This window comes from Ylistrum balloti, unplaced genomic scaffold (assembly GCF_031769215.1).
Source record: "Ylistrum balloti isolate Yb309-2 unplaced genomic scaffold, AGI_CSIRO_Ybal_v1 Utg370220, whole genome shotgun sequence".
NCBI classification, from domain to species: Eukaryota; Metazoa; Mollusca; class Bivalvia; order Pectinida; family Pectinidae; genus Ylistrum; species Ylistrum balloti.
Genome location: NW_026782185.1, coordinates 343,586 through 368,855, shown reverse-complemented (window position 1 = coordinate 368,855; position 25,270 = coordinate 343,586). Strand labels below are relative to the sequence as shown.

Below are 25,270 nucleotides of genomic sequence, written 5' to 3'. Positions count from 1 at the left end.
TTATGTTTAGTTCAAACAAATCATTAATAACTATATAGTTCCACGCTTTTGTATATCCACAGAGATAACTCATATCTGTATGAAAATATTACACAAATAAAATTTCTGATAATTGTCCATTTAATAGTTTAATAATGAAGGAATACTATTCCATTATTTCACACAAAATTTATATATTTGTCTATACACGCATGTGTGTCAGCTATAATATGATACACGGGAACTACAAAGACACTGAATTACGTCATCAGCTTATGCCTTTTAACGTATGATAAAGGTTCCGTGTGTACATATTCATGAGTTGGTGATATAAAATGTTGAACCATAAAATACGGAATCTAATTACATGTTTAACAATGCAGCTGTGCTGTACAGATGAAACACATTTATGACGTTAATACATGCTTGTCTGTTGCAACGTAACTGGCTAACACGCAGCGATGGAACATATGTGAAATTGACACAAAATCTATACACTTTGGAATAACGTCTTGACTGTGGTTTTGAAACAGAATGATAATTAGTCACTGGTTGTACCTTTTTATGTCCACTAATTTGCATATATCTGTCGGAGGTATTCTGGCGTTTCTTTTATTTTGATTTGTAAAAACAAAGAAAAGCCCTTAAATTAAATAAATTTCGTAATTATCGTTTATCAGATCATTTTAGGAGAGTGTTAAGGATATGTGTATATTCTAAACCGTGCCATAATAAGAGTGAATCAAAACGTGATATGCAGGTTGCAGCGAATCCAGGGGACTTACGGTCCAGCGGCAGTGTAAACAACCTGCTATCTATTCTAATCTCTATTTCAGCAGTTGACTCATTTCTAAAACTTCAAGTACAATTGGCTTTTTATTCGTGTGATAAGTGTAAAACATTTTTTCCTTCCTTGAATACTTCATTTTTTAATAGTAACATTCCTGTTTACTTAATAATTGTCCTTTATGTCTGTAGCAGATGGTGTAATATGAATGGAGAAGCTGTCAACATCGTGATTTTCCTGTGAGATGTAAGTAGCTAACAGGACAATAGTAACAACACAGGGTTATGGGGGACGCTGTTTAATGAAGGTTATAAGAAAGTTTCATTGTTGTTATCTCTTATTGAGGATTATTCTTTTCCTTCTGTGAAAAAAGTATATCATCGATGCTTGTTTATGTACCTAAAGCGTACTTTATCGTTACATTCGTTATAATATTGAGATTGTGATATATCTTTTTCGTTTTAGATTACCAAGAAACAGGGTGCCCGTGAAAGAACAGATTTATACTTTACAATGAATTGTTTTGTACTTTTTCATTGTCTATTTGCAATTTTTTTTTCTGATTTTTGTTAGCAGTTTTGCGTGAATGTCGTTTCTCTCGTTTTTCGAAGTGGGTTGCTCTTGCTTTTTTTCAACATGTCGGTATTTCCTTTTTTAGCTATGCGTTGATGAAATAACCGGTAATGAGCTTTATACTATACACAGAGATGTTTTCAAATATAGTCTGTACAAATATATTTTATATAATATCAACCAGCATAATATCTCATTGATTCCTCCAATTTATAATTCAATGCACTTTTAGTAAAGCAAAAGCATGAGGAAGAAATGAAGGATGAGGCTGTTTGGAAAATTTTTTTGACTGCCTCATTTGTTCAATTATCTACATAAAATTATTAACCCGAATGCATTTCTTAATCATAATTCATTTTTGCATTTTTGTAGACTTACAGAGGAGCAAACATATGCCCGGATCATGTTTTATCTAAAGTGAATAGGTTTTAATCGACAATCCAAGTAGGTAATGTTATGTTCTCAAATGAGAACAAGGTATACAATAACGGAAACAACATACAAACAAACGAGCATCAAACACGTCCAGATTCTTTTCGCACAAATAAAACAGAACATTTCTCAATGAGATCACCATGAACATTTTTATTTTACAACTTAGACGTTCTCCATTCTTTGTCAGTTGATTCTTCGTTGACAGGCGTTTGTTCCAGAGTTGGCTACAAATAAAAACAATTGTTCTACTTTCTTATCATGATATTTAACTATACTAAACAATTACCATGTAAAGGAACACATTAGTTCTTTTCCATTAGAAATGATGTTGATTACAGCATTATTATATCGAACGATTCAGAATAGAAAACACTGTCAGCTCTTCCTGGCTATGACTTGAACTGCCTATTTTTATAAAGCTGTTCCGAGGTAATGAAAAGAGTGCTTTAGCACCATTTTCCATTTTCCCCTCTGATTATGTACCTACTTAGTCAACGCTTATTAAGTTTTTACATCATGATTAATAATAACATGAAGAGACGGTGGTAGCCAATGTCAGCTTCTAACATCTCTTACAAAATTGACATTAATCACCGAAGATTTATATGTTTGCGCACCATTCTAAAACCATACGAAGATGTATATGTTTGCGCACTATTCTAAAACCATCCGAGGATGTATGTGTTTGCGCACTATTCTAAAACCATCCGAGGATGTATGTGTTTGCGCACTATTCTAAAACCATCCGAGGATGTATGTGTTTGCGCACTATTCTAAAACCATCCGAGGATGTATGTGTTTGCGCACTATTCTAAAACCATCCGAGGATGTATGTGTTTGCGCACTATTCTAAAACCATCCGAGGATGTATATGTTCAACTACCACGTTATTTTAAAAAATAAAGATATGTATTAACAAGTCATATCCATGTCCAGGTACCTTAATGAATAATTTGATAGTTGTTTGTTTCAACGGAGTTTGTCATAATGTTATTCAATGATCCCGTCAAGAAATTTGGAAATCACTCTGAATGGAGGCCAATACAGACAATCAATATCAAATTATTAAAGATATACAGTAAACATTATCTTACAACGTTTAAAATTTAATCCATAAACATGATACATGTTGTGACACCTGTTACATTGTGTGTATGATATACGTATACCTTGTTCTCTGTCTCTGTTAATTGATAAGTAGAAGTAGCTTCCAGACGAAACACTTTTCTACAAACAGGGAAGATGAGACGGGCATCCACAGTTTCTTCGCGCTCACTACCTGTTTAATTCGGAATAAATGCCTCATTGTAATCACAGTGACCGCTGAATCAGAGTCACATAAGGTATATACGTAATCATTAAAACCTCTTACACGATGTCCGTCCTGTAGTAAATAATTTTTCAGGTTGTATAAGACGTTTATAATGACAATAACGTTGGCATAAAAATCACAGATACAAGGGAATGTGTTTTAATGGTTGTTTGTATGTATCTTTTGTCATTAATATCTATCAGTTTTCAGTGCAGATAATGACGTTCGGGAATGGATGACTAGTTGATTAACATCGTTAAACGGAAAAGAAATCAGAAATTAGAACTTTTCTTATGTGTATATACTTACTTGTACACAAGCTGACGACAGTGCCGACGATCAAAGTTAGGCAGAAACCAGTAAGACCATACCAGACGTAGGAAATATTGTACAGGAAAAAACCTTCATCATATCTGAATATTGACATAGAAACACATAGCAATAACTGATTTTAAATACTTTATCCGGTAATGTTATAGAGCTAAGGGTGACGATGTTCATAATTCACAAATTGTCTTTGCAAGTTATAATTGAAGTTTGTATTTTGTAAAATGAAATAGACGTACGAATCGGGAAGTGTCTTTGTATTATTGTTTTTTTTTTTTTTTTTTTTTTTTGTGGAAGTCTGAGTAATTGCAGTGGTTATATAGAAATTAAGTAGATATGGCCCTTCTAGTATGGACGCCTTTTATATCAGCAGTTTACCTCTTATAGGTACCCTACTTCATTCCGAACCTACGATATTGACAATTCTTTACGTGTCGTGGTTGATTTTCCTATTAAAGAGCTTGTGTACAATATCACAATTTCCACAAACTCTAACATGTATATATTGAATTTCACGAAATCACACAAAACCTTCCAGAAGCCCATGCCCCATTGATTACGATTTTTGACCCAAACATCACCATTAGTTAACCTTACGTGTTATGATTGTTTATTGATTCACTGGAGTATCCGCCTGTCGTTATGTTGTAGTTGTAGGTCGTTGATTCTACCATCGTGGTCGTGATGTTATCGGGAAAACACCGGTTCGTGGGGTTGAATTGTAATATTTCAGGACGATTCCCGTATAATTGTGCACCTACTGTTAGCCAAATATTGAAGACAAGAGCTGTTACACTGCCGACAATCGCACCCTGAAATATAACTTACATATTATACTTTTCATTTATATTCTTAAGTAAATATAGCATACTTAAGTATACAATCATGTGATTATCCATGTGATTTCAAAACGTATAACACCTCAAACAAAGATATAATCAAAATCTTTTTTAAAATAAGTTATTGATCATTTACCGATACTATACTAAACGATTTTAAGACATTTGATTCTGAAATAAATGTAAACAATTTTGATATCAGGCTAAAACATAATATATAAAAGTATATGATGATAACTTACTATCCAGTTTGCTTTCGGTACCATTCCGCCAAGATAGAAAAGCCCCGACATCGGTCCTCCACATGCGCCAAAAACGATCCCCGCCATCTAAATGAAAATATTATGATTCTGGGGTCTGTGAAGATTAAACATACTTATCACCTTTCTATATCCATTTTTTTGTTAATCTTCGAACAATCTCTTATGACAAGGAAAAGTTTGTAAAAGTTGGTGTTATGTCTTGTTTTTATACATTAAGGTGATATTAAGTTTCGAATTTCTTTAACTCAATTATATCCAGCATACAGACTTTTCGAACGATGGCACTTTAAGTATTGAGGTAGTTACCTGAATCACTGAACCTGGCATGGAGTTGATTGCGTATGCTAGCCCAATGACCACCAATCCATAAAAGATCACTACAGGGAAACGTCAATGACAAACTGAATATTAAATTTAATTGTAAAGGAATACGTTTGCTGTTAATGTTGTTTAAATGGAGAAAAATGAACTGTATTACGCGACATTTTTCCTACTAAACAATTCACAACTCACCAAATAACTTTGCTACAAGTGTTTGTGAAATCATCTTGGATGTTTTGACGCAGTCACCCAGAATATCCTCTACAGTGTTGGCAGCTAAAGAGTTGATACCCGACGAAAATGTACTGAAAATACAACATAAAACTTACATACTGTGCAAGAAAAATGCTGACATATAAACAATATCGATATTGAAACAAGCAATCGATGAAACGAGACCAAAAAACGCAAAACTCTGAATGTTTTTTGTTTAAAAAACCCATTTAATATACCATGAATGAAACAAGGCGCAATCTTAGCCTTTACAATTTTTCTATTTATAAATCTGCCAAAACAATAATCTTGAATTTAAGTTTTCACACCTTTCATTCTCTTACCAACAGAACAACTCTGCTTTGCAATATCTCAATTAAATATCCAATGTAGAAATGAGTCAGCTAATTGTTACCTAAGTGCCCCGCTGAACAAACAGCTGATAAAGACACCGGAAAATCCTGGAAGAGATCGCAACACATCGAGCACGAAATAAGGTATCAACTACAATGGAAAAGATATGCAACGTTTAAGTCATGGAAAGGCATAAAAGGAAAGTCTTTAGAAACTCATTCACAGCAAAGAAGCAAAATATTTCACGTTCGTATTGAATATACAAAAGAAAATTATAATTTCATCAAAAGCTACACCTAAATATATCATTTATTTGTTGATTCAAGCTTTTTTCTATTGAAACAATTAAGGATTCTTCAAACATGATTCCTGACAAAATGGTAGAAAGGTGATATATCACGAGAATACTACCTGATTGATGTTTGAGATGAATCCTCCTAAGAGTGGGTCACATTCCAAAGTGTTGTAGTAAGAATAACTAATGATACCCAATAATCCAAGGAAGACATACAAAATCAGAAGAAGTGGAACCAGCAACCAAAACGCTCTGTGGAAAAAAGAGGGACAGCTACTTTATCAACTATGTGTTTTTGTGGGTATATGTGACATTTAATCTTTAAGTGTGTATCGAATATACCTTTCATTTAATACGTGTCCCAAAATATTGGTCAATGGGTGTACGAGTTTTTTAACCAATAATTAATTTCTAACTCCGTTTCTATGAGGCAAAATACATTACTCACAAATAAGCTGATTTAAGACTCCGGAGAGAAGAAATCCTCTGGACACTTGCTTGGTTGCACCAGTTTGGAATGTTCATAAACACAAGACCTATCCATAATCCCCAATTACTATAACGAATCCTGGGGTCTAGATCAAAGCTGGTAAAAATAACAAATAAAGATACTTGAACTTTGTGATAAATTTCAATGATATAGGGTTCTTTAAGATAAAACGAAGTGAACCAATACTACAATATAAAGTTTTAGTATTTGACGAAAATAATTCATATAACAGTTTTAAAGAAAAATAATTTAACGGAAGATACATATACTAATTGGAAGTGGTAGCCTAAACACATAATATCAAAAAAAAGTATTATCATTACACATCCAGATGCTACGTATGCATAGACTGAGCAATTGACTAATGGAATAATGTGTTTTTAATCTTTTCATTTTTGTCTCTTCTTCCAAACACAAAACCTACATACAACGGAGACATTCAAAACTTGATTTTAATTTCTCTCGTTGTTGATTGTTGTCATTGCAATCTTCCTCCTCTTTTCTCCGGATCTTGGGGGACAAGAAGTCACACTTTCTTTCTTTAATATCAATAAGCTGGTTTTTTCTTTTCTTTTTGCTTCTCTGTTATTTCTTACATTGTAGATAAACAGGATGTTTTCAATTAATTGATAAGTAATTTGCAATTAAAGCAATGATTTTATACTTAAAAAACTCAAGTCTCTTCCCAACACTTGCGATTCCGAAAATAGAGTGATTCGGTCCTATCAGGATGGTGCCCTTTAACAAAAAATATATAAACATCTTAAGAAGACAACGTTTTATTAAATGTGCCATTTTTACGAAAGAACTGTCCATATGTTTGTAAAACGAGTTCACCCACAATATCAATGATTTTCAAAATACAGAAATATACTCGATGGTTTGTCGCAAATCTGTTAAATGGAAGTAGACAAAGATAAAACACAACATGTTTGTTTTTTTTTTTTTTCTATTCTATTGTGAGAAGTGCAAATTACACAGCAGAATGTAATTGGTATCTCTTTCAATCATTTCATTTGTCAGTTTGAGGTGAAATTATGTTATTTTCTTAATGACTTTTATAGTATAATTCCATTTGTGTTAGCACGGTAACCCAGCTCAGAGACTGCAGCTTGTTATTTGTTGTACATGTCTTATAAACAAAAAACAACAGGGAAAAGAAATGTTGTCAAATGGTCATTTATTAAATGACAGGAACATTTCAAATACAACCATAATATCAATCACTGTTGTTATATAATATATAGATCTGAATGACATTAACTTCAGTCTATATGTACAACAAAAAGATGGGGTACAAATTATCGGCACCGATGAGTGGCGCAAGATACATATGTATGGAGGGATACAGGATATGTAGAAAAATGCACCTCATCACGACTTTTATAACATAATTCCATTTACACTTCGAGATGTAAATACCTTTATGATAACAGTTATCATTCCAATGAACATCGTAACACACTGAAAGACGTCCGTCCATACAACGCTCTTGATTCCTCCCTAAAATAAAGGCGAACCTTATTGAAATTATTATGGCCGTTTCATTTTTCCGCAGTCATTAGTAAAATCAGACATTTAGATATCACTGAAATACGATTATCCTATTTTAGAAAATTGATAATAGTTGAAATGAATGTTGAGAAAGCTACGTATTGGAATGTTGCAAATTGTGAAGTTTGAAATACTTTGTGTAAATATTCGTGTTCCATGTTAAAATGTTATTAATGTATTTGTGTGAATTTTCTTTATTTTTTCACATATCTATATCAGCTTTAAATGATAGTGATTAATGATGTCAGTATAGACGATGAAGTAAATACATACGATTGTTGTGTATATAGTACAGACAAATCCAATGACAACTATAGAAACCCACAATGGTATTCCAGCCACTGCAATGGAAATTGGGACTTGTTAGTACGCCAGGGATCCATATAGCCCCTCTGTCATACTGACACTTGCGACTGGTGATTCAAATCGACTTACATGAGAATGATTGCATTAACCGTTCAATTTCAACTTATATTAACAAACCATTTGGATATGACTTTTGTTGCTAATACATGGAAATCTTGTGTAAGGTTCTACATTGTACTACATTGTAACAAAAGCTGAACTGGCGATATTTTCAAGCTATATTTCTTTATTTAGTTATGCCCTTATGTATATGACGACAGGAAGTTAAACTAATTCAAACGTTTATCCAAAAACAGCTTCGTGTTATTACATGTAATATTTTATCACAATTAACACTGATAAAAGGGGAGTCGTTAATCCCAATGTGTTCTTAAACTTTTATATATTCACGTAATATTTTTCAATCTCATACTAAACAGTCAGGTCTGAAAAAATGCCGACTGCCTGTAAAATAAACGAGCACCAAAGAGTTAATTAGATCTATGTATAACTACGTACCAATTTCAAGAGCTAATGCTGGAGCATATAGAGTGATCCCCATATAAGTCACCTGCAAAGAATTAAATAGATTTCGGTGATTTTGAGTCGGTATTATCTAATTTCTTCCTGATTATCGTCTTATGCCTCTGTAATATACTATGTACGCATATATACTAATGGAAAATAACCAGAATATTTTCCACACAGATAATTTCAAAAGAAGTATCATGGGTTTGGTAAAATCTTTTGTTATGCTTTCGTTATGCTTTAATGGTCAACGCATGTTTTTGTTTCCTTATTTCGAAACTAGGTATCGCATACTAAAAGTTCAATTAAGAAAATCAACGTTTCTCCAGAAAGAATTTTCCAAGAGCATGCCATGAAAATGAACGATTGAATGCTGTGGCAGGACAGTTCGGAGTGCATATCAATACGATAAATGTTTTGTGGAGGCGAGTTCAGCGGACGAACACGTCGCATGGGCAAGTTAAGTAGAAACTTTCCAGGTCTTAGACGATGTAATGCAGTGTACGAAACACATGGCAAGAGGCCGATATCAGCCTGTGGCGTTCTATCTAGTTTTGCCGCAACTTGACAGAGTTGTGCGAGTAGCAGGGTACAGGAAAAAATTGCGATTCACCAACAGGAATTGGGCTGACGTGCTTCTTAAAATGAGTCTAGATTTAAACTTAACAATGACGGTCGTGTTCGGCCATCTGGCGGGCGAGCGTTGTACTGGTGTTTGTGTACTTCGGCGTCGTCAGGTTGGAGAAGGAAGCATTATGGGCTGGGTTGGCGTTACTACGCTGGGAATTACCTATTTGGTTATAGTGGAAGGATGCTTAAATAGGCTGACAATTTCACTTTCAAATATACTGATGTTGCCAAGATATTTATTTACCATCGCATATACCCGATAGAATAGGAAGCGAAACCGACAGGGCAAGCGCTATCGCAAACTGTATGATCATCCTTTATTTGGATTTTGCATTTCTTTATAGCATCATCCCTGTTTCCCGAACCTATGGTGTGAATGCATTACGTCGTACATTGCAAGGTACACAGCAGAACATGCTATCAGGACATCTGCGTACTTAGATCAATTCCATACGTCATAGATGTGCATCGATGGGAATGGTCCACATACACATCATCGAACTTGTGGAACTTGAATGGCAACTCCTTCTGTTGCAATCAATTATAATCCTGATTGTTTGATTGGCGTATTCACTATGTCATTATGAAGATAATGAATAGCAATGATAACAAACGGTACCATACACTTTTAATCAAACAATCCTTTTTTCCCCAGTAATATATATGACTCTACTATGTAAAATTGTACCCGATATTGTCATTGTTAAGAGTCAGGACAAATATTAAAACAATGCTAAGATTCGGACAATTTATTTGTCTTGAATAATTAACAAATGAATACATAAAAAACAATAGTTCATAATCCCTTTGACGTGAAAGCATTGTCTTTGAGGAATCGATATTTTTTACTGTTTTTAATGTTCCCATTACTTCTATTAATTGTGTGAAAATACACTCATCGTGAAAATGGAAAACCTACCGTCTGCAGCATTCCAATTGCCGTCCCCATGAGGCGAACACCTTTTGAATTGAACCGTAGTTGAAGATACTGTTTGAGAAATAGATAAGAAGAAATAACTTGTCGTTTATGATATCATAGCATATAAATACCTGAAAAACAAATTTGGACAGAAGTGCAGAAAACACGCAGTCAACGTTCATACTGGAAATATGACATTGAACTAACATGTAAAATGTTTTATTCCTGTTTCCTCGACGAAGCCCGACATTAACAGTTCCTATTATTCTTTTCATTTCGTTGAACATATAGCATTTTATTGTCGTCAAGTTTTCATGCGAACGGTATTATCTACTTGTATGTCTTATGTAAAATGACACTATCATCACCAAAATCTTGGCAGCATATAATGTAATTTTATATCTGCATTGCTTTTGACGCATTAGTAGAGTTGCGAAAAGTTCTTCAATGACAACATATCAACTAGCGTGTTAGGTTGCATTTAATCTCAACTGATTACAGCAATTGTTATTTACCTTAGAAAACGTTTTGAATAGGTAATAATGTATATATATATATATATATATATATATATTAACGCTTAGCCTGCTGGAAAATCTGGTCTTATTTTCCTTGTACATTTCCATAATCTTTAGATAATAATGTGCACTAGTGTGTTTGAAGCAAGATTATATTGACATGTTAGTTTTTTGTGAATCAATAATGTAAATGAATGCAAGCCGATGCTTAGGTATTTTTGCAATGTTAAAGACGCAGGTATTATTGTACATACTGTGAGCAAAATGAGATTATCGTCCCTAATGATAAGATTACAAAAGCATTAAAAGATAAGCATAACAACTGAAAACCTTTTACTTCCATTTAAATTCTAAATAAAGCTGGGATTTTATTGAATACACTTGTCCTGTCCATATAAGCCAACGTTCATTGCTAGAGTAAACCTTACCTCGTATGTGCTGGTCAGTTTTAGTGGGTACAGTAGAGGAACAACGGTAACATTAGCTATACATATAGACAAAAAGTACGCCACAACTCCATGAATCATTCGGATTCCGAACAAGTATATCTCGGCTGGTATACCCATTACCGATATCGCAGAGACAAACGTTACAAAAATGGACATAGCCACTGGTACGACCAGCAGACGTCGGTTTCCAAAGAAATAATTCTCCAGTGTCGGGTTCTTGTTGGTCTGATAACCATAGTAAACACCAATCCCTATACAGACACAGAGGAAAATGGCTATAACGATATAGTCGGCGACGTGTGGAGCAGGAGCAGGAACGAATGTCGAATCCATGTTTATGTCTTAGAAGTCAGAAGATGTACATCAGTATATATATATTTATACAACACGTATACATTTTAATTTCAGATGCTGCAATATGACAGCTAGGATAACGTCATTTATCTTGAATTACCATGCATATGGTATTGTATATATTAATAATGCTTTTAATGAGGAACACATCGTCCTAGGAAAATTTACTATTGATCTATATTTCAACACTTAAAAGTTTGGTTAATATTAATAGTCAGCTGAATTTCAAATAGGGAAACTGTCAATCAATCGGACAGACTTGTTTTCTCTATTGACACTTGGTACATGTCTAAGTCTACCATCATAAGAAAAATAAGATTTCATTATCGGTATGGGGTTTGGTCTAATTCATGGCATCGATACCCCGAATTCCAGGTGAGAAGCGAGCAAGTCACAAATACACCAACCTACCACCCGAAAATGATCACCTTATCATGTTTATAGGAGATGTTTGTAAGAAAAGACACCCTTTTGTATGAAAACCAACAAGTCAATTGACAGCTAATGAAACCAACAAAGATATCCCAGCCTCTGTTACGGACAGGTTCGACGGATAACATGACTTAGAATATAATAGTAATATCTACCTACCACTCTGAAGTACTTAAGTTCATATATATATATTGCTACTACTACATCCATAATTTGAAATGAAATCAATAGTATATGAAAGATTTTTTAACATTGAGTGTCATGACATTGCAAAGGCAATTTTTCTCAGGTTTCTACTACTTCGGATCTATTTTGAGATACATTTTGAGTTTATTCATAAGTTAAAATGTTACAGTAGGTGACATACATCATTAAGTCTCTATGTAATTCAAAGGTGACACGCAGCCTTAACTTTATCACATACATCCTTAAGTAACACACATTTAAAAGTCATCACAGTAAGGTAGCATACATCCTTAAGTAACACACATTTTAAAGTCATCACAGTAAGGTAGCATACATCTTTAAGTAACACACATTTTAAAGTCATCACAGTAAGGTAGCATATATCGTTATTTTTGTGTATTAGTTAGGTAGCATGCATCATTTGGTTTCCATAAAGGGATATCTTCTGTACTTGAACAAAGTTGATTAAAGTTTCCCGTTGTGCTTTATTAATTGATCATCAAAAATTGTTCTAAAGGAGCTTTTATCAATTAAGTATTGCTACCGATATAGTGATGGTTTCCTCATATTAAAGAGGTTAATATTGTATGGCGAATAATAATGCATAATTCATTTCTGTGTATTGTAAGATAAAAAAAAAACGTAAATCAGGTTAGGCTAGGAAATGAACATATGTTCATACGACAATATATTGTCTTGATTTTCGTATAGCTGTGGATCTGTTGACGTTATAGGTGTTCAACGTTGAACGTATTAAATATAATAAAAGAATAGATTAAACGTATTGAATTTCATCATGTTTTTGGCAAAAAAACAAAAACAAAAAACAAAACAAAAACAAACAAAAATAGAACAAAATAAATAAAAAAAAAAAACCTAAAACATATAAAATAAACTAAAAAAACAAAACAACCCCAGAAAAACACTATTTGCCGAGTACAAAATATCCATTACTTACTATATTTTACGTTAACCTAACACATCTAGGTCAAGAATCAACTAATCCCATTAGAACCAGAATAGGTTCTTGTGAATCGTGTTGACAGATAAAGCACTACTTAATCTGGCATCGACTGATATATGTGGTGGTTACAGGATATTTATTTATATGAAATGAACTGATGGAAAACATTGTATATCTATCACTTCGTATGATACACGCTTCCATAAAGTATTGACCACATCCTAGCGACAAGGAATCAAAAACATGACAAACCCAGATCTATATCAGTGGATATGAGATCTGTCCTTTGATATTGAATTAACAAATTAAAAATTAACTACATAACTTTATCAGTGTTTACATAACTTTATCAGTGTTGATGTAACTTTATTAGTGTTGACATAACCTTATTAGTGTTGACGTAACTTTATCAGTGTTGACGTAACTTTATCAGTGTTGATGTAACTTTATTAGTGTTGACATAACCTTATTAGTGTTGACGTAACCTTATCAGTGTTGACGTAACTTTATCAGTGTTGACGTAACCTTATCAGTGTTGACGTAACCTTTTTAGTGTTTACGTAACCTTATCAGTGTAGACATAACCTTATTAGTGTTTACGTAACTTTATTAGTGTTGACGTAACCTCATTAGTGTTGACGTAACTTTATCAGTGTTGACGTAACCTCATTAGTGTTGACGTAACTTTATCAGTGTTGACGTAACCTCATTAGTGTTGACGTAACTTTATCAGTGTTGACGTAACCTCATTAGTGTTGACGTAACTTTATCAGTGTTGACGTAACCTCATTAGTGTTGACGTAACTTTATCAGTGTTGACGTAACCTCATTAGTGTTGACGTAACTTTATCAGTGTTGACGTAACCTCATTAGTGTTGACGTAACTTTATCAGTGTTGACGTAACCTCATTAGTGTTGACGTAACTTTATCAGTGTTGACGTAACCTCATTAGTGTTGACGTAACTTTATCAGTGTTGACGTAACCTCATTAGTGTTGACGTAACTTTATCAGTGTTGACGTAACCTCATTAGTGTTGACGTAACTTTATCAGTGTTGACGTAACCTCATTAGTGTTGACGTAACTTTATCAGTGTTGACGTAACCTCATTAGTGTTGACGTAACTTTATCAGTGTTGACGTTACCTCATTAGTGTTGACGTAACTTTATCAGTGTTGACGTAACCTTATCAGTGTTGACGTAACTTTATCAGTGTTGACGTAATCTTATCAGTGTTGACGTAACTTTATCAGTGTTGACGTAATCTTATCAGTGTTGACGTAACTTTATCAGTGTTGACGTAACCTCATTAGTGTTGACGTAACTTTATCAGTGTTGACGTAACTTTATCAGTGTTGACGTAACCTCATTAGTGTTGACGTAACTTTATCAGTGTTGACGTAATCTTATTAGTGTTGACGTAACTTTATCAGTGTTGACGTAACCTTATTAGTGTTGACGTAACCTTATTAGTGTTGACGTAACCTTATCAGTGTTTACGTAACTTTATCAGTGTTGACGTAACCTTATTAGTGTTGACGTAACTTTATCAGTGTTGACGTAACCTTATCTGTGTTGACGTAACCTTATCAGTGTTTACGTAACTTTATCAGTGTTGACGTATCCTTATTAGTGTTGAAGAAAAATTACCTTTTTGAAACACATTACTACAAACTATTCTAGGCTTTTTTGAACTATTAGAATGACTAGAAAAACTTAGAAATAATGGCTTTTATTTTAAAAAGATGCTTCCCGTTCTTTGCCAATCGATTCGTGGTATTCATTTGATATCTTCTCCTGAGATGCAGGCGTTTGTTCCAAAGTTGGCTACAAAAGAAACAAATACTCTAATTTCTTGATATGATGACATATGACATGATTAATCTGATATTTTTATGAAAAATAAATAGTTCACGCAAAATCATCTTATAAATTGATTCTCACAATAAACCCGTCTTCCCTGCCTGATAATCATATGAAACTGCCTGCGTTTACAGAAAAAAATATGGCAATTTAATCGATAGGCTCAGAAATCTACCATGCTACGACATAATGAAATGTCTACCGAGAATATGTATGTTTAAACACTGTATGTACCCTTAATGGCAACATACGGAATATAATTTATCTACCAAGACACTGATTTTTTAAGAAAAAATGTATGAATGGTGTATATCAATATTCAATAAATTAATTAAACAATTTAAGTTTCAAAAGTGTTCAACAACTGGAAGAATTAGTATGAAAATCACTGTGAATGGAGGCTAGTCCAGACAAAATTGAATTAAAGACATGCATGATTTTTTTTCTAATAACGTTTAGAATTTGATAGCTACTCATGATGCATGCCGTGACTCATGCATGTATTTATGCTATACACGCACCTTGTTCTCTGTCAACTGATATGTACAATTAGGCTCCAGACGAAACACCTTTCTACAAACAGGGAAGATGAGACGGGCATCCACAGTTTCTTCGCGATCACCACCTTTTTAATTCAGAATAATTCATTTTTTTAATTATTGTAATTATAGTGGCATCTGAATCACAGTTATTGAAGATACATACCATAACGAACATTACCTCTCACACGATGTTTGTTCTAATATAGTAGAGGCTGATTTGGTAAATTTGTATCAGCGGTTTATTGTGACAAATAATCTTCGGCATATCATCATATATCTTTAAAATCACATGCAAGTGTTTTACTGGTTTTCAGGGCTATCTTTGGCTATTAACATTTGCATTGTTTTAGTTTTCAGCGCCGTTAATGATGGTCGGAGACTGGTGACATTTGTATATATGAAAACAATAATAAAAAAGGTGTAAATTTTCCTATCACATAAACTTACCTGTACATAGGCTAACGACGGTTCCGACGATCAGTGTGAGGAAAAATCCAGTAAAACCGTACCAGGTATAGGAGACATTGTATAGGAAAAAGCCTTCATCAGATCTGTATATTGAAAAACACACATTATTAAGTGATTTCCAAATATCATAAAGTGCCCGGACTTGCTGAGTGAAAGAGCTTATAGTGACCTTAGATATTGTACATGTTATCCTCAAACTTTCTTTGTATTATTGTCATTCAATTACTGTAGTAATTACAGAAAATAGATAAAGTGTGTCTCTAGTATGGCTGACATCTACATCATCCTCTTCTTATCTCAATTTTAGTCAGCGATGTAACTATCAGGGTTACTTTCCACTAAGTTTCATTTTCAATATAGATATATTGCAACATATCAAGCATATGATGTTTACATGTCACGTTTGTTTAACTGATCAAGATTTACATCAAAAATGTCGAACACAGCCGAAGAGGTCAATTTAAAACTTACTAACTGGTATATATTGAATTTCACGAAATCACACAAAACCTTCCAGAAGCCCATGCCCTATTGATTACGATTTTTGACCCAAACATCACCATTAGTTAACCTTACGTGTTATGATTGTTTATTGGTTGACTGGAGTATCCACTTGTATCATATGAAGCAGTCGTTATGTTGTAGTTGTAGGTCGTTGATTCTACCATCGTGGTCGTGATGTTATCAGGAAAGCACCGGTTCGTAGGGTTGAATTGTAATATTTCAGGACGATTCCCGTATAACTGTGCACCTACTGCTATCCAAATATTGAAGACAAGAGCAGTCACACTGCCGACAATCGCACCCTGAAATATAACTTACATTGTGTACATGATATGATATTTTCCAAAATATACAATTATGTGATTAACCACGTGATTTAAAATACGGAACTTTCTTACCTTATAAAAAAATTATAATCTATCTAGCAAATCGGTTATCAATCTTTCTACGATGCATAACGATTTGAAGACTTTTAATTTTGAAAGAAATGTAAACCATTTTGATATCAGGCTAAAACATAATATATATAAGTATATTGATGATAACTTACTATCCAGTTTGCTTTCGGTACCATTCCGCCAAGATAGAAAAGCCCCGACATCGGTCCTCCACATGCGCCAAAAACGATCCCCGCCATCTTAACACAAGGTTTATTGGGCTATTTTTTTCATATCAGATTTCTTGGTTTTCAATTATGATTTACGAAAAAGAAAAGAAAAATGATAGTAAATTGTCTTATTTGTGTTCCTCAATTTCACCTTTAAATATGATATAGATCCTGTCATAATATCTTCGTCAGTATGTGATTTTCACGTGTACTTATGTAATCCCATATTTACACCATTTGTCTATATAGAAAAAAATAAAGATACTGATTAAGCATAAAAAAAACTTTTTCACTTATACCACCTTTAGTTATTGGGGTACCTGCATTACTGAACCTGGCAAGGAGTTGATAGCGTATGCTAATCCAATGACCGCCAATCCGTACGAGATCACTACAGCATGAACGTCAATGCAGAATTCATTTTAACACCGGAGCTCATATTTCAATCTTCAGGTTTATAAATTAAGAATTGTTCAAGGATTTATGTATGACTAAGGTATTTAATGTAGCCAATGACAAACTGAAATCAAAACTTATAGAAATACGTTTGCTTGCAATGTTGATTAATCAAAAAGAAAGGAACTGTATGACGAGGTTTATTTTCCTGTTGAATAATTTACAACTCACCAAATAATTTTGCTACAAGCGTCTGGGAAATTATCTTGGATTTTTTGACACAATCACCCAGAATATCCTCTACAGTGTTGGCAGCTAAAGAGTTGATTCCCGACGAAAATGTACTGAAAAATACAACATACAGCTGCCATTCTGTGCATTAAAAAATGTACTGACACGCGATCAATATTGTAATCAAAACAATGAAATAATTGAAACTAGAGCTAAATATAAACTACCGAAATCAATTGAATATGGCAGCCAGAACCTTGAAGGGTTTCATTTGAATGAACATGTAAATATACAAGGAATGGAGCGAGACACATTCTTAAATCATAAAATCATGCTTTTCGTTATCATTTTAAATTGAATATCTCCATAAACTCAAATGTTATGATGTTCGTGTAAAACAATATTAAAGTTTGCTTATTTGTATGGTATTAAGTTTACGAACATGAACTGACCAGACAAATTTTTTTTAAACAATCTTAATTTCTCTGCTTACCAACAAAATACTCTACGTTGCACTTTCTCAGTGGCATATACAGTGTAAAAATGTATTTGAAAAACCAAACAAACAAACAGGAAAAAACAAAAAAAAAAAAAAGAAAAAAACGGGAACACAATCATAATCCAAAATCAAATTCAGTAAATCAGGGCAAAATATGAGTAAGTGATAGATTTACACGTTGGCTTATGAAAAAGAACAAGGAAAATATAAGACTAGATCTTCCGGAAGAGTAAGCGTCTTCTGCTTCATCGACGACACTCGCCTTGTAAATCTTGGTCAATGCAAGTAAGTAATGTCACCGTCTTAAATGAAAACAAGGACTCCAACAACGGAATCACAATGTAAAATAACGAGCATCAAACTCATCTAGTTTCATATCGTACGCAGAAATAAGAAATAGATATGGAGTCAACTGCGACATTTAAAAGCCATTGGTTGGTGATACCGATTTGTTGCTATCCAGAAATGAAAAATTCACAGTAGGGAAATTAAAATATATATATATATGTAAGATAAGCGAATGATGTTAATTAATTTAACGAATTATGGGGTTATTGTTACCTAAGTGCCCCGCTGAACAAACAGCTGATAAAGACACCAGAGAACCCTGGGAGGGTTTGCAACACATCGAGCACGAAATACGGCGTCAGCTACAATAGTAACGATATAGAAGTCATGGGGAATGGTAACAAGACGCAATACATTTCATATCAAACATTAAAAATACAGAGCAAAATATTTATTCTAACAATGAAAATTTTACGATTACATGAAATTTCTTCCTTCATGAGAGCCTGTCAACGTTGATGTCGATACTAAATGTTGCTACTAAGATATTCATCTTTCAGTTTCATGACTACGTCGACAAAAATACGCTCATCGATGTTTAAATGGTCAAAGTACCAGTATGTATTACATTGATTATCATTCATCGCGACTCCTTTGCAACTTTCCCTCAAATAATCAAATAAAAACGTATTACGTGTACGAAGAAATGATCTGGTTACTGTTGAAAGTATTGAATTTTTGTGGAACATGATTCCTGATTAAATGTCTGAATGTTGATGTATCATAAGAATACTTGATTGATGTTCGAGATAAATTCTCCTTGAAGTGGATCACATTCCAAAGTGTTGTAGTAGGAGTAAATAAGGATACCCAAGTATCCAAGGATGGTATAAAACATCACAAGAAGTGGACCAAGCATCCAAAATGCACTGTAAAATCCAAACGACAGCTGTTTTTTACTATGTATGTTTGCACGTAGTGGGTATATTGGACATCTTATGATTAAATGTTTATCGAATTTTTTTAATTATTTTTAGTCAATTCTTGTTAAATTGGTCAGCAGGTCTTTTTAAAAACCAATTATCATTTCAATCTGTTCTCAAGAGGCACAAATTATTACTCACAAATAAGCTGATTTAAGACTCCGTAGAGAAGAAATCCTCTGGACACTTGCTTGGTTGCACCAGTTTGCAAGATTTGAGAACACAAGACCAATCCACAAACCCCAATTACTGTAACGAATCCTGGGATCTGGGTCAAAGCTGGTGGAAAATAACAAATAAAGACACTTAAACTTTGTAGTCAATGTATAAAAGTAATGAGAATTTTTTTTTTAAATAAAATAAAGTGAACAGATATATCAATATAAAGTTTTAGAATTTGACGGAAAAGATACACGTTTAGTGATCCGCTATCATAATGTATATTTTTCGTTATTTCAGGCTACTTTTTGTCAAAGATGTTGTTTTATTTTTGCATTATTGTCTCCTACTGAACACAAAACATACATACAACGGAGACATTCAAAACTTTTTTTTTATTTTGATATTCTCCCGTTGTTGACTATCGCCATGGCAATGTTTTTTTTTTCAAGATTTTTATTACTTTTTTTCAGCTTTGAGCTGAAATAAAATGAAGACAAAACCTCAAACTTTCTTTCATTGATATCGGTGTGTTTTCTACTCCGCTGTTTTTTGGTTTTTGTTCTACTTATAAGATGGTTTGAATTAATTGATATTTTTTCTATTAAGGCAATGAGTTTATACTTAAAATGCTCAAGTCTCTTTCCCTCAGTTGCGATTCCCAAAATTGAGTGACTCGGTCCTATCAGAATAGTGCCCTATTTCAAAAACAAATAAAGATATATACATTTTATGACAAAACGGTTGATAAATTGTGTCATTTCTCACGTGTATATGTTGAAAGTGTACATTCATTATAAATGATTTTCGAAATATAATCTGTTGTTTGTCATAAATCTGCTAGATGACAGTAGCATAAAACATCTATCATTTTCCAATACAATGGGATGTTTGAAAAGTCCACAGTATAATGTAATTCGGAGATCTGTTATTCGTTTCATCTTTTTTTAATCATCTTTGTTGGTCGAGTTAAACCGCTTAGGGATTAATAGAAAGACTTTTTATTTTGTTTCCATTTTTTTTCAAACTGGTTCCGGTTCGAGAATTTGTCCAGATTGACATTGTGGACTACGTAAATATTTCTTTTGTCGTCATTTGCTCACGTGCCACCAATTGTAAGTTTGAACTGAAATTTGGGGAGTATTTTAGTATTGTCTTTTACACAATAATTCCATTTACATTTCGAGATATAATTACTTTTATGATAACAGCTATCATTCCAACGAACAGCATAATACACTGAAAAACGTCAGTCCATACAACACTTTTGATTCCTCCCTGAAACATTTTGAATTTGCCATGACCATTTCACTCTGTATCATAATCATTAGTAAACCAAACGTTGAGATATCAATTAATTTTAATTATCTCACTAAGAGAAATTGATAATAGTTGAATTTAACATTTGACAAAGTTATGCATCAAATTGTGGCAAAATTGTGAAGTTTGAAATACTTGGTGTAAAATAATCGTGTTCCATGTTTTAATATCATTGATGTATTTGTATGAATTTTCTTTATTTGTTAGATATCTATATGGATCATTTCCCTTGACTGTAAAGTGATGGTGATTCATGATGTCAGTAAAGACGGTAAAATAAATACATACGATTGTTGTGTATATAGTACAGACAAATCCAATGACAACTATAGAAACCCACAGTGGTATCCCAGCCACTGCAATGGAAATTGGGACTTGTTAGAACACTAAAGGTTCATTTGACCTCTTTTTCATCCTATCACTTGGGATTGATCACGCAAAGTGATCTCTGTTCAAATTATTAAGTAATCCATTAAACTTTCAAAATATCAGTCGATTTCGATCTGACTTATGTTGCTTGTTCATATACATTGTTCTTATATAAGGTTCTATTTCAAATGAGGTGTTATTTCACCGAGACGAAAGTATGATACTTTTGCAAGCCTCTTGAGAACAACCTTGTTGTATACCGATATGCAAGCCAAATTAGCGATCTTTTCATGCTTCATGTCTTTGTCTAGTTACGTCGCGGTGTATATAACATCATGAAGTTAAAGCAACACAAGCCATAGACTCATAGCTTCGCTATTTCATCTATTTCATATCCACACGATATTTTGTTTCAGTCTGAAGCTAAAATATCGGGTCCGAAAATATACAACTGCAGGTAAAAGAAACGAGCACCAAACAGTTAGTTATATCTGTGTGTAGCTACGTACCAATTTCAAGAGCTAATGCTGGAGCGTAAAGAGCGATCCCCATATAAATCACCTGCAAAGAAGTAAAGGTTTCATAGATTTAGTGGCAGTATTATCTTAAATATTGAGACTGTATTTCCTTGTGTGGAGATTCAGACAAATCTTTTTCTTAATTACTGGTAATAGAGAATCGAATCAAAGACATAAAATATCGATATAAGCATATATACTAATTGAGTCTTTTCCTCACCGATAATTACAAAAGACATATTTTGAAGTGTTTTGTGTTTGGTGAAAAACTTTTGTTATGCTTAATGGTCAACACATGTTTTTGGTTCCTCATATATACTGACGGAAAATATAAAAATAAAAAAATAAATCACCGATAATTTTAAAAGTTTTTTTTAAGTATTTAACCTATTTGAAGTAATAGATCCTTGTTCGAATGAAAATTTGATTTCGTTAAGCTTCAATGGTCAGTGCATATTTCCCCAGAGTTTTGAAACTAGGCACCACAAACTAATAACACAGAAAATAATTGTTTGTCCGGAAATATTTTGTCATGTATTAAAACGTTACGTGGACAAGTAACGTATATACGGCAGTTGCATTTGCGAATTCGGTTCCAGTAATCTTCATTGATCGCTAGCAATATCTCTGGTCTTAAACGGATCAGTTTCAGAACCTCACGAAACATAAGGCGAGAGGCTACCATCCGCCTGAGACGTTCCGCTTTCTATTTTGCTACAACGTGACAGAGTTGTGCAGGTAGCTTGGTGTAAGAATCTTCTCCTATTCATCAACAGAGAATGCTCTGAAGTGTTACTCACAAACAAGTCAAGATTTTACTTTGTTACAGAAAGGGTTGTATTCGGGTGTACCTTCGGCCGGTAGAACATTTTATCGATGTTTGTGCAATTCAGTGTTACCAGTTCGGAAGAAGAAGCATTATGATCTGGGCTGGCATTACAGCCTCTGGAAGGACCTCTTTAGTTATGGTGGATGGAAGCTTAACAAATGTGCGCTACCGCAACGAACTTACACCTTCTCACGTTCTCCCATTTATCTAAATTAGCCAGCAAAACATGACTACGCAACAATACCAAATTTAAAACTGAAAGAGTGCCTGCGATCTTTTGTTTTGAGAACATTCTTTTACAAGAAAAGTGAAAGCTGGTACAAACATATGATTTATGAACTATAACCGAAGCGTAATAATATCTAAAAGATGGTATTCAGTCGTGTGTCTTTTGGAAAAAATACATCCATATCAAAGAAGAAAGAACGAAATGATGAATTTTATTTTTCTATCAATAGTTTTTACATTTCTGGATAGCGACAACCTTGCACCCCCAACCTATGGTGTTTACACATCGCAGTCAAAACGATATTCTTTGGCTAGTTCCACGTTTGCGTCAGGAGTCCAACTCTCTTGTGAAGTTAGAAGCATTGTACGTCTTACATTGTAAGGCATATGTCAGATATGTCAGAGCATTCCCTGAGCATTCTTGCGTGATTTGATCGGTTCCATGCGTTGTAGATGTGTGGCGTTCACCAGTGCAAATGGAGGACATACAAAGTATTAAAGAATTGAAACTGGAATGACATATTCTTTCTTTCAATTCCGATTGACTGATTGCCTGCTTCACAATATCTTTATCATTAACACATACTTTCAGGTAAGAATTCATAATTCAAACAGGCGAAATACAGTTTCTTTTTATCATTGTTATATACGAGCGAGTCTTTAACATAAAATATATCTTACATTATAATTGGCAAGAGAAATATTGAAACTTTATTCATTTAAGTATAATTTCCCATATTTTTTCTTGATAGAACAGTCGTTACGGAATCCAGTTTTTCTGTGGTGCTATTAATTTATATTATACAATTTTTGATTGCATTCGCATTATTTCTGCATATGACACGCATCTTGAAACTTACCGTATGAAGCATTCCGATTGCCGTCCCCATGAGGCGGACACTTTTGGAATTATACCGATGTTGTAGATACTATTTGATAAATAGATTTTAAAAATTAATCTGTTGTCAATAATGATATCGTAGAATATGAAACATAGTTGAGTACAATTCCTGGTCAACTAGTATATTATTGCATGTTCTCAATAGATGTCGTCAGTATATCTCATATGGACTATAACTTCAAGCATGAAGAAGTCCTTTGTAGGATTGTGAGGATATTAAAGATTTCGTTTTATGCCATCTTATACGATTTATTGGGCTGTATCTCAGTGACTTTTCCATAAACAAAATATCGAAACATTGAACATCGAAAATTTTACTTTTCAAAGTAAGCACTATTGTGGAATGAAGGTTACGTGGAACTTAGGACTTATAATAATTCGTCTGTAGACAGAAACACAGAAAGCACATTAGCACACACAGGATCATGAACAAAAAACCATGCATGTCACTTAAAATGTATATATCTATATGCGACGTGATGCTAGTGCATCTTTCCATCTAGATTTTGTCATTTTCGATCCATTTAGCGCTTACCCTTTACATCTGGTCTTATTCTGCCGATTCTTTTTCCAGGAGTACATATAAATTTCTTATTTGTTCATATTTTGAAACAGCTTTACCGAATTCATGTTTGGTGTAAAAGTCTGTTCCCTATTGGTATTTTGTTTGTTTGATTGTATATGAATCAATTTACCAATGAATGTCATCACTAAGGCGTTCATGAACTTAAAAGGCGCAGGACTATTGCACATAATGTGAACGAAATGAGATAGTCGTCCCTAGTGATGAGACGTCAGATGAAAAAGATGATAAGCATGAAAATGGAACAGCTTTACCTGGCTTCAATGTGAATTATAAATGATGACGCGTTTCATTGAAGACACCCCTATCCTATTGTCATTCGTGTATCCAATAAGCCAAATGAGAGTCTTTGAATGTTAAGTAAACCTTACCTCGTATGTGCTGGTCAGTTTTAGTGGGTACAGTAGAGGAACAACGGTAACGTTAGCTATACATATAGACAAAACGTACGCCACAACTCCATGAATCATTCGGATTCCGAACAAGTATATCTCGGCTGGTATACCCATTACCGATATCGCAGAGATAAACGTTACAAAAATGGACATAGCCACTGGTACGACCAGCAGACGTCGGTTTCCAAAGAAATAATTCTCCAGTGTCGGGTTCTTGTTGGTCTGATAACCATAGTAAACACCAATCCCTATACAGACACAGAGGAAAATGGCTATAACGATATAGTCGGCGACGTGTGGAGCAGGAGGTGGAACAAATGTCGAACCCATGTTTATCGGAAACAATCTGCAAGCTTTTGGCGTCTCAAACTCGTTCGCGAATGACGCGCAAAAAAGATATATGTATGAATACGCATATACATTTACTTTATATAAACCATTGATAATAAATTGTTTTTTTTTATTGTTTAGGTATAGTCCATATGGTACTGCATATATCTATAATACTTTTCCATGTACC

General features: G+C 33.7%; 2 protein-coding genes across 2 annotated transcripts; both read right to left on the bottom strand.

The window, feature by feature from the left end:
• Positions 1–1,929: 1,929 nt before the first annotated feature.
• Positions 1,930–11,464, bottom strand: LOC132551840 (sodium-coupled monocarboxylate transporter 2-like). The gene is made up of 16 exons (XM_060215986.1): positions 11,111–11,464; positions 10,165–10,233; positions 8,607–8,658; positions 8,016–8,083; positions 7,611–7,691; positions 6,853–6,926; positions 6,147–6,284; positions 5,815–5,950; positions 5,465–5,553; positions 5,029–5,141; positions 4,822–4,892; positions 4,495–4,581; positions 4,011–4,225; positions 3,396–3,499; positions 2,944–3,053; positions 1,930–1,998 (listed from the first exon to the last, which is right to left on the bottom strand). The coding sequence occupies exons 1-16, from the start codon at positions 11,462–11,464 to the stop codon at positions 1,930–1,932; spliced, it is 1,830 nt and encodes a 609-aa protein (XP_060071969.1).
• Positions 11,465–14,804: 3,340 nt separating this feature from the next.
• On the bottom strand, positions 14,805–25,080 carry LOC132551839 (sodium-coupled monocarboxylate transporter 1-like). Its single transcript, XM_060215984.1, has 16 exons — positions 24,727–25,080; positions 23,732–23,800; positions 21,806–21,857; positions 21,216–21,283; positions 20,805–20,885; positions 20,232–20,305; positions 19,590–19,727; positions 19,259–19,394; positions 18,739–18,827; positions 17,679–17,791; positions 17,372–17,442; positions 16,995–17,081; positions 16,517–16,746; positions 15,920–16,023; positions 15,452–15,555; positions 14,805–14,894 (listed from the first exon to the last, which is right to left on the bottom strand). Exons 1-16 carry the CDS (start codon positions 25,078–25,080, stop codon positions 14,805–14,807), a joined length of 1,860 nt encoding a protein of 619 aa, XP_060071967.1.
• Between the last annotated feature and the right edge of the window lie 190 nt (positions 25,081–25,270).

What these genes read in the sequence shown, in the direction of transcription:
- LOC132551839 (XM_060215984.1), bottom strand. Translation starts at nt 25,080, where the DNA reads ATGGGTTCGACATTTGTTCCACCTCCTGCTCCACACGTCGCCGACTAT. An exon ending in AGCATTAGCTCTTGAAATTG is followed by an intron (nt 21,284 to 21,805) that starts GTACGTAGCTAC and finishes TTTCCATTGCAG; the next exon opens with TGGCTGGGATACCACTGTGG. An exon ending in CGTCGTTAGCCTATGTACAG is followed by an intron (nt 15,556 to 15,919) that starts GTAAGTTTATGT and finishes TGAATTAAAAAG; the next exon opens with GTGGTGATCGCGAAGAAACT.
- LOC132551840 (XM_060215986.1), bottom strand. Translation starts at nt 11,464, where the DNA reads ATGGATTCGACATTCGTTCCTGCTCCTGCTCCACACGTCGCCGACTAT. An exon ending in AGTCTTAAATCAGCTTATTT is followed by an intron (nt 5,951 to 6,146) that starts GTGAGTAATGTA and finishes TTTTTTCCACAG; the next exon opens with AGCGTTTTGGTTGCTGGTTC. An exon ending in TAACAGAGACAGAGAACAAG is followed by an intron (nt 1,999 to 2,943) that starts GTATACGTATAT and finishes TTTTATTTGTAG; the next exon opens with CCAACTCTGGAACAAACGCC.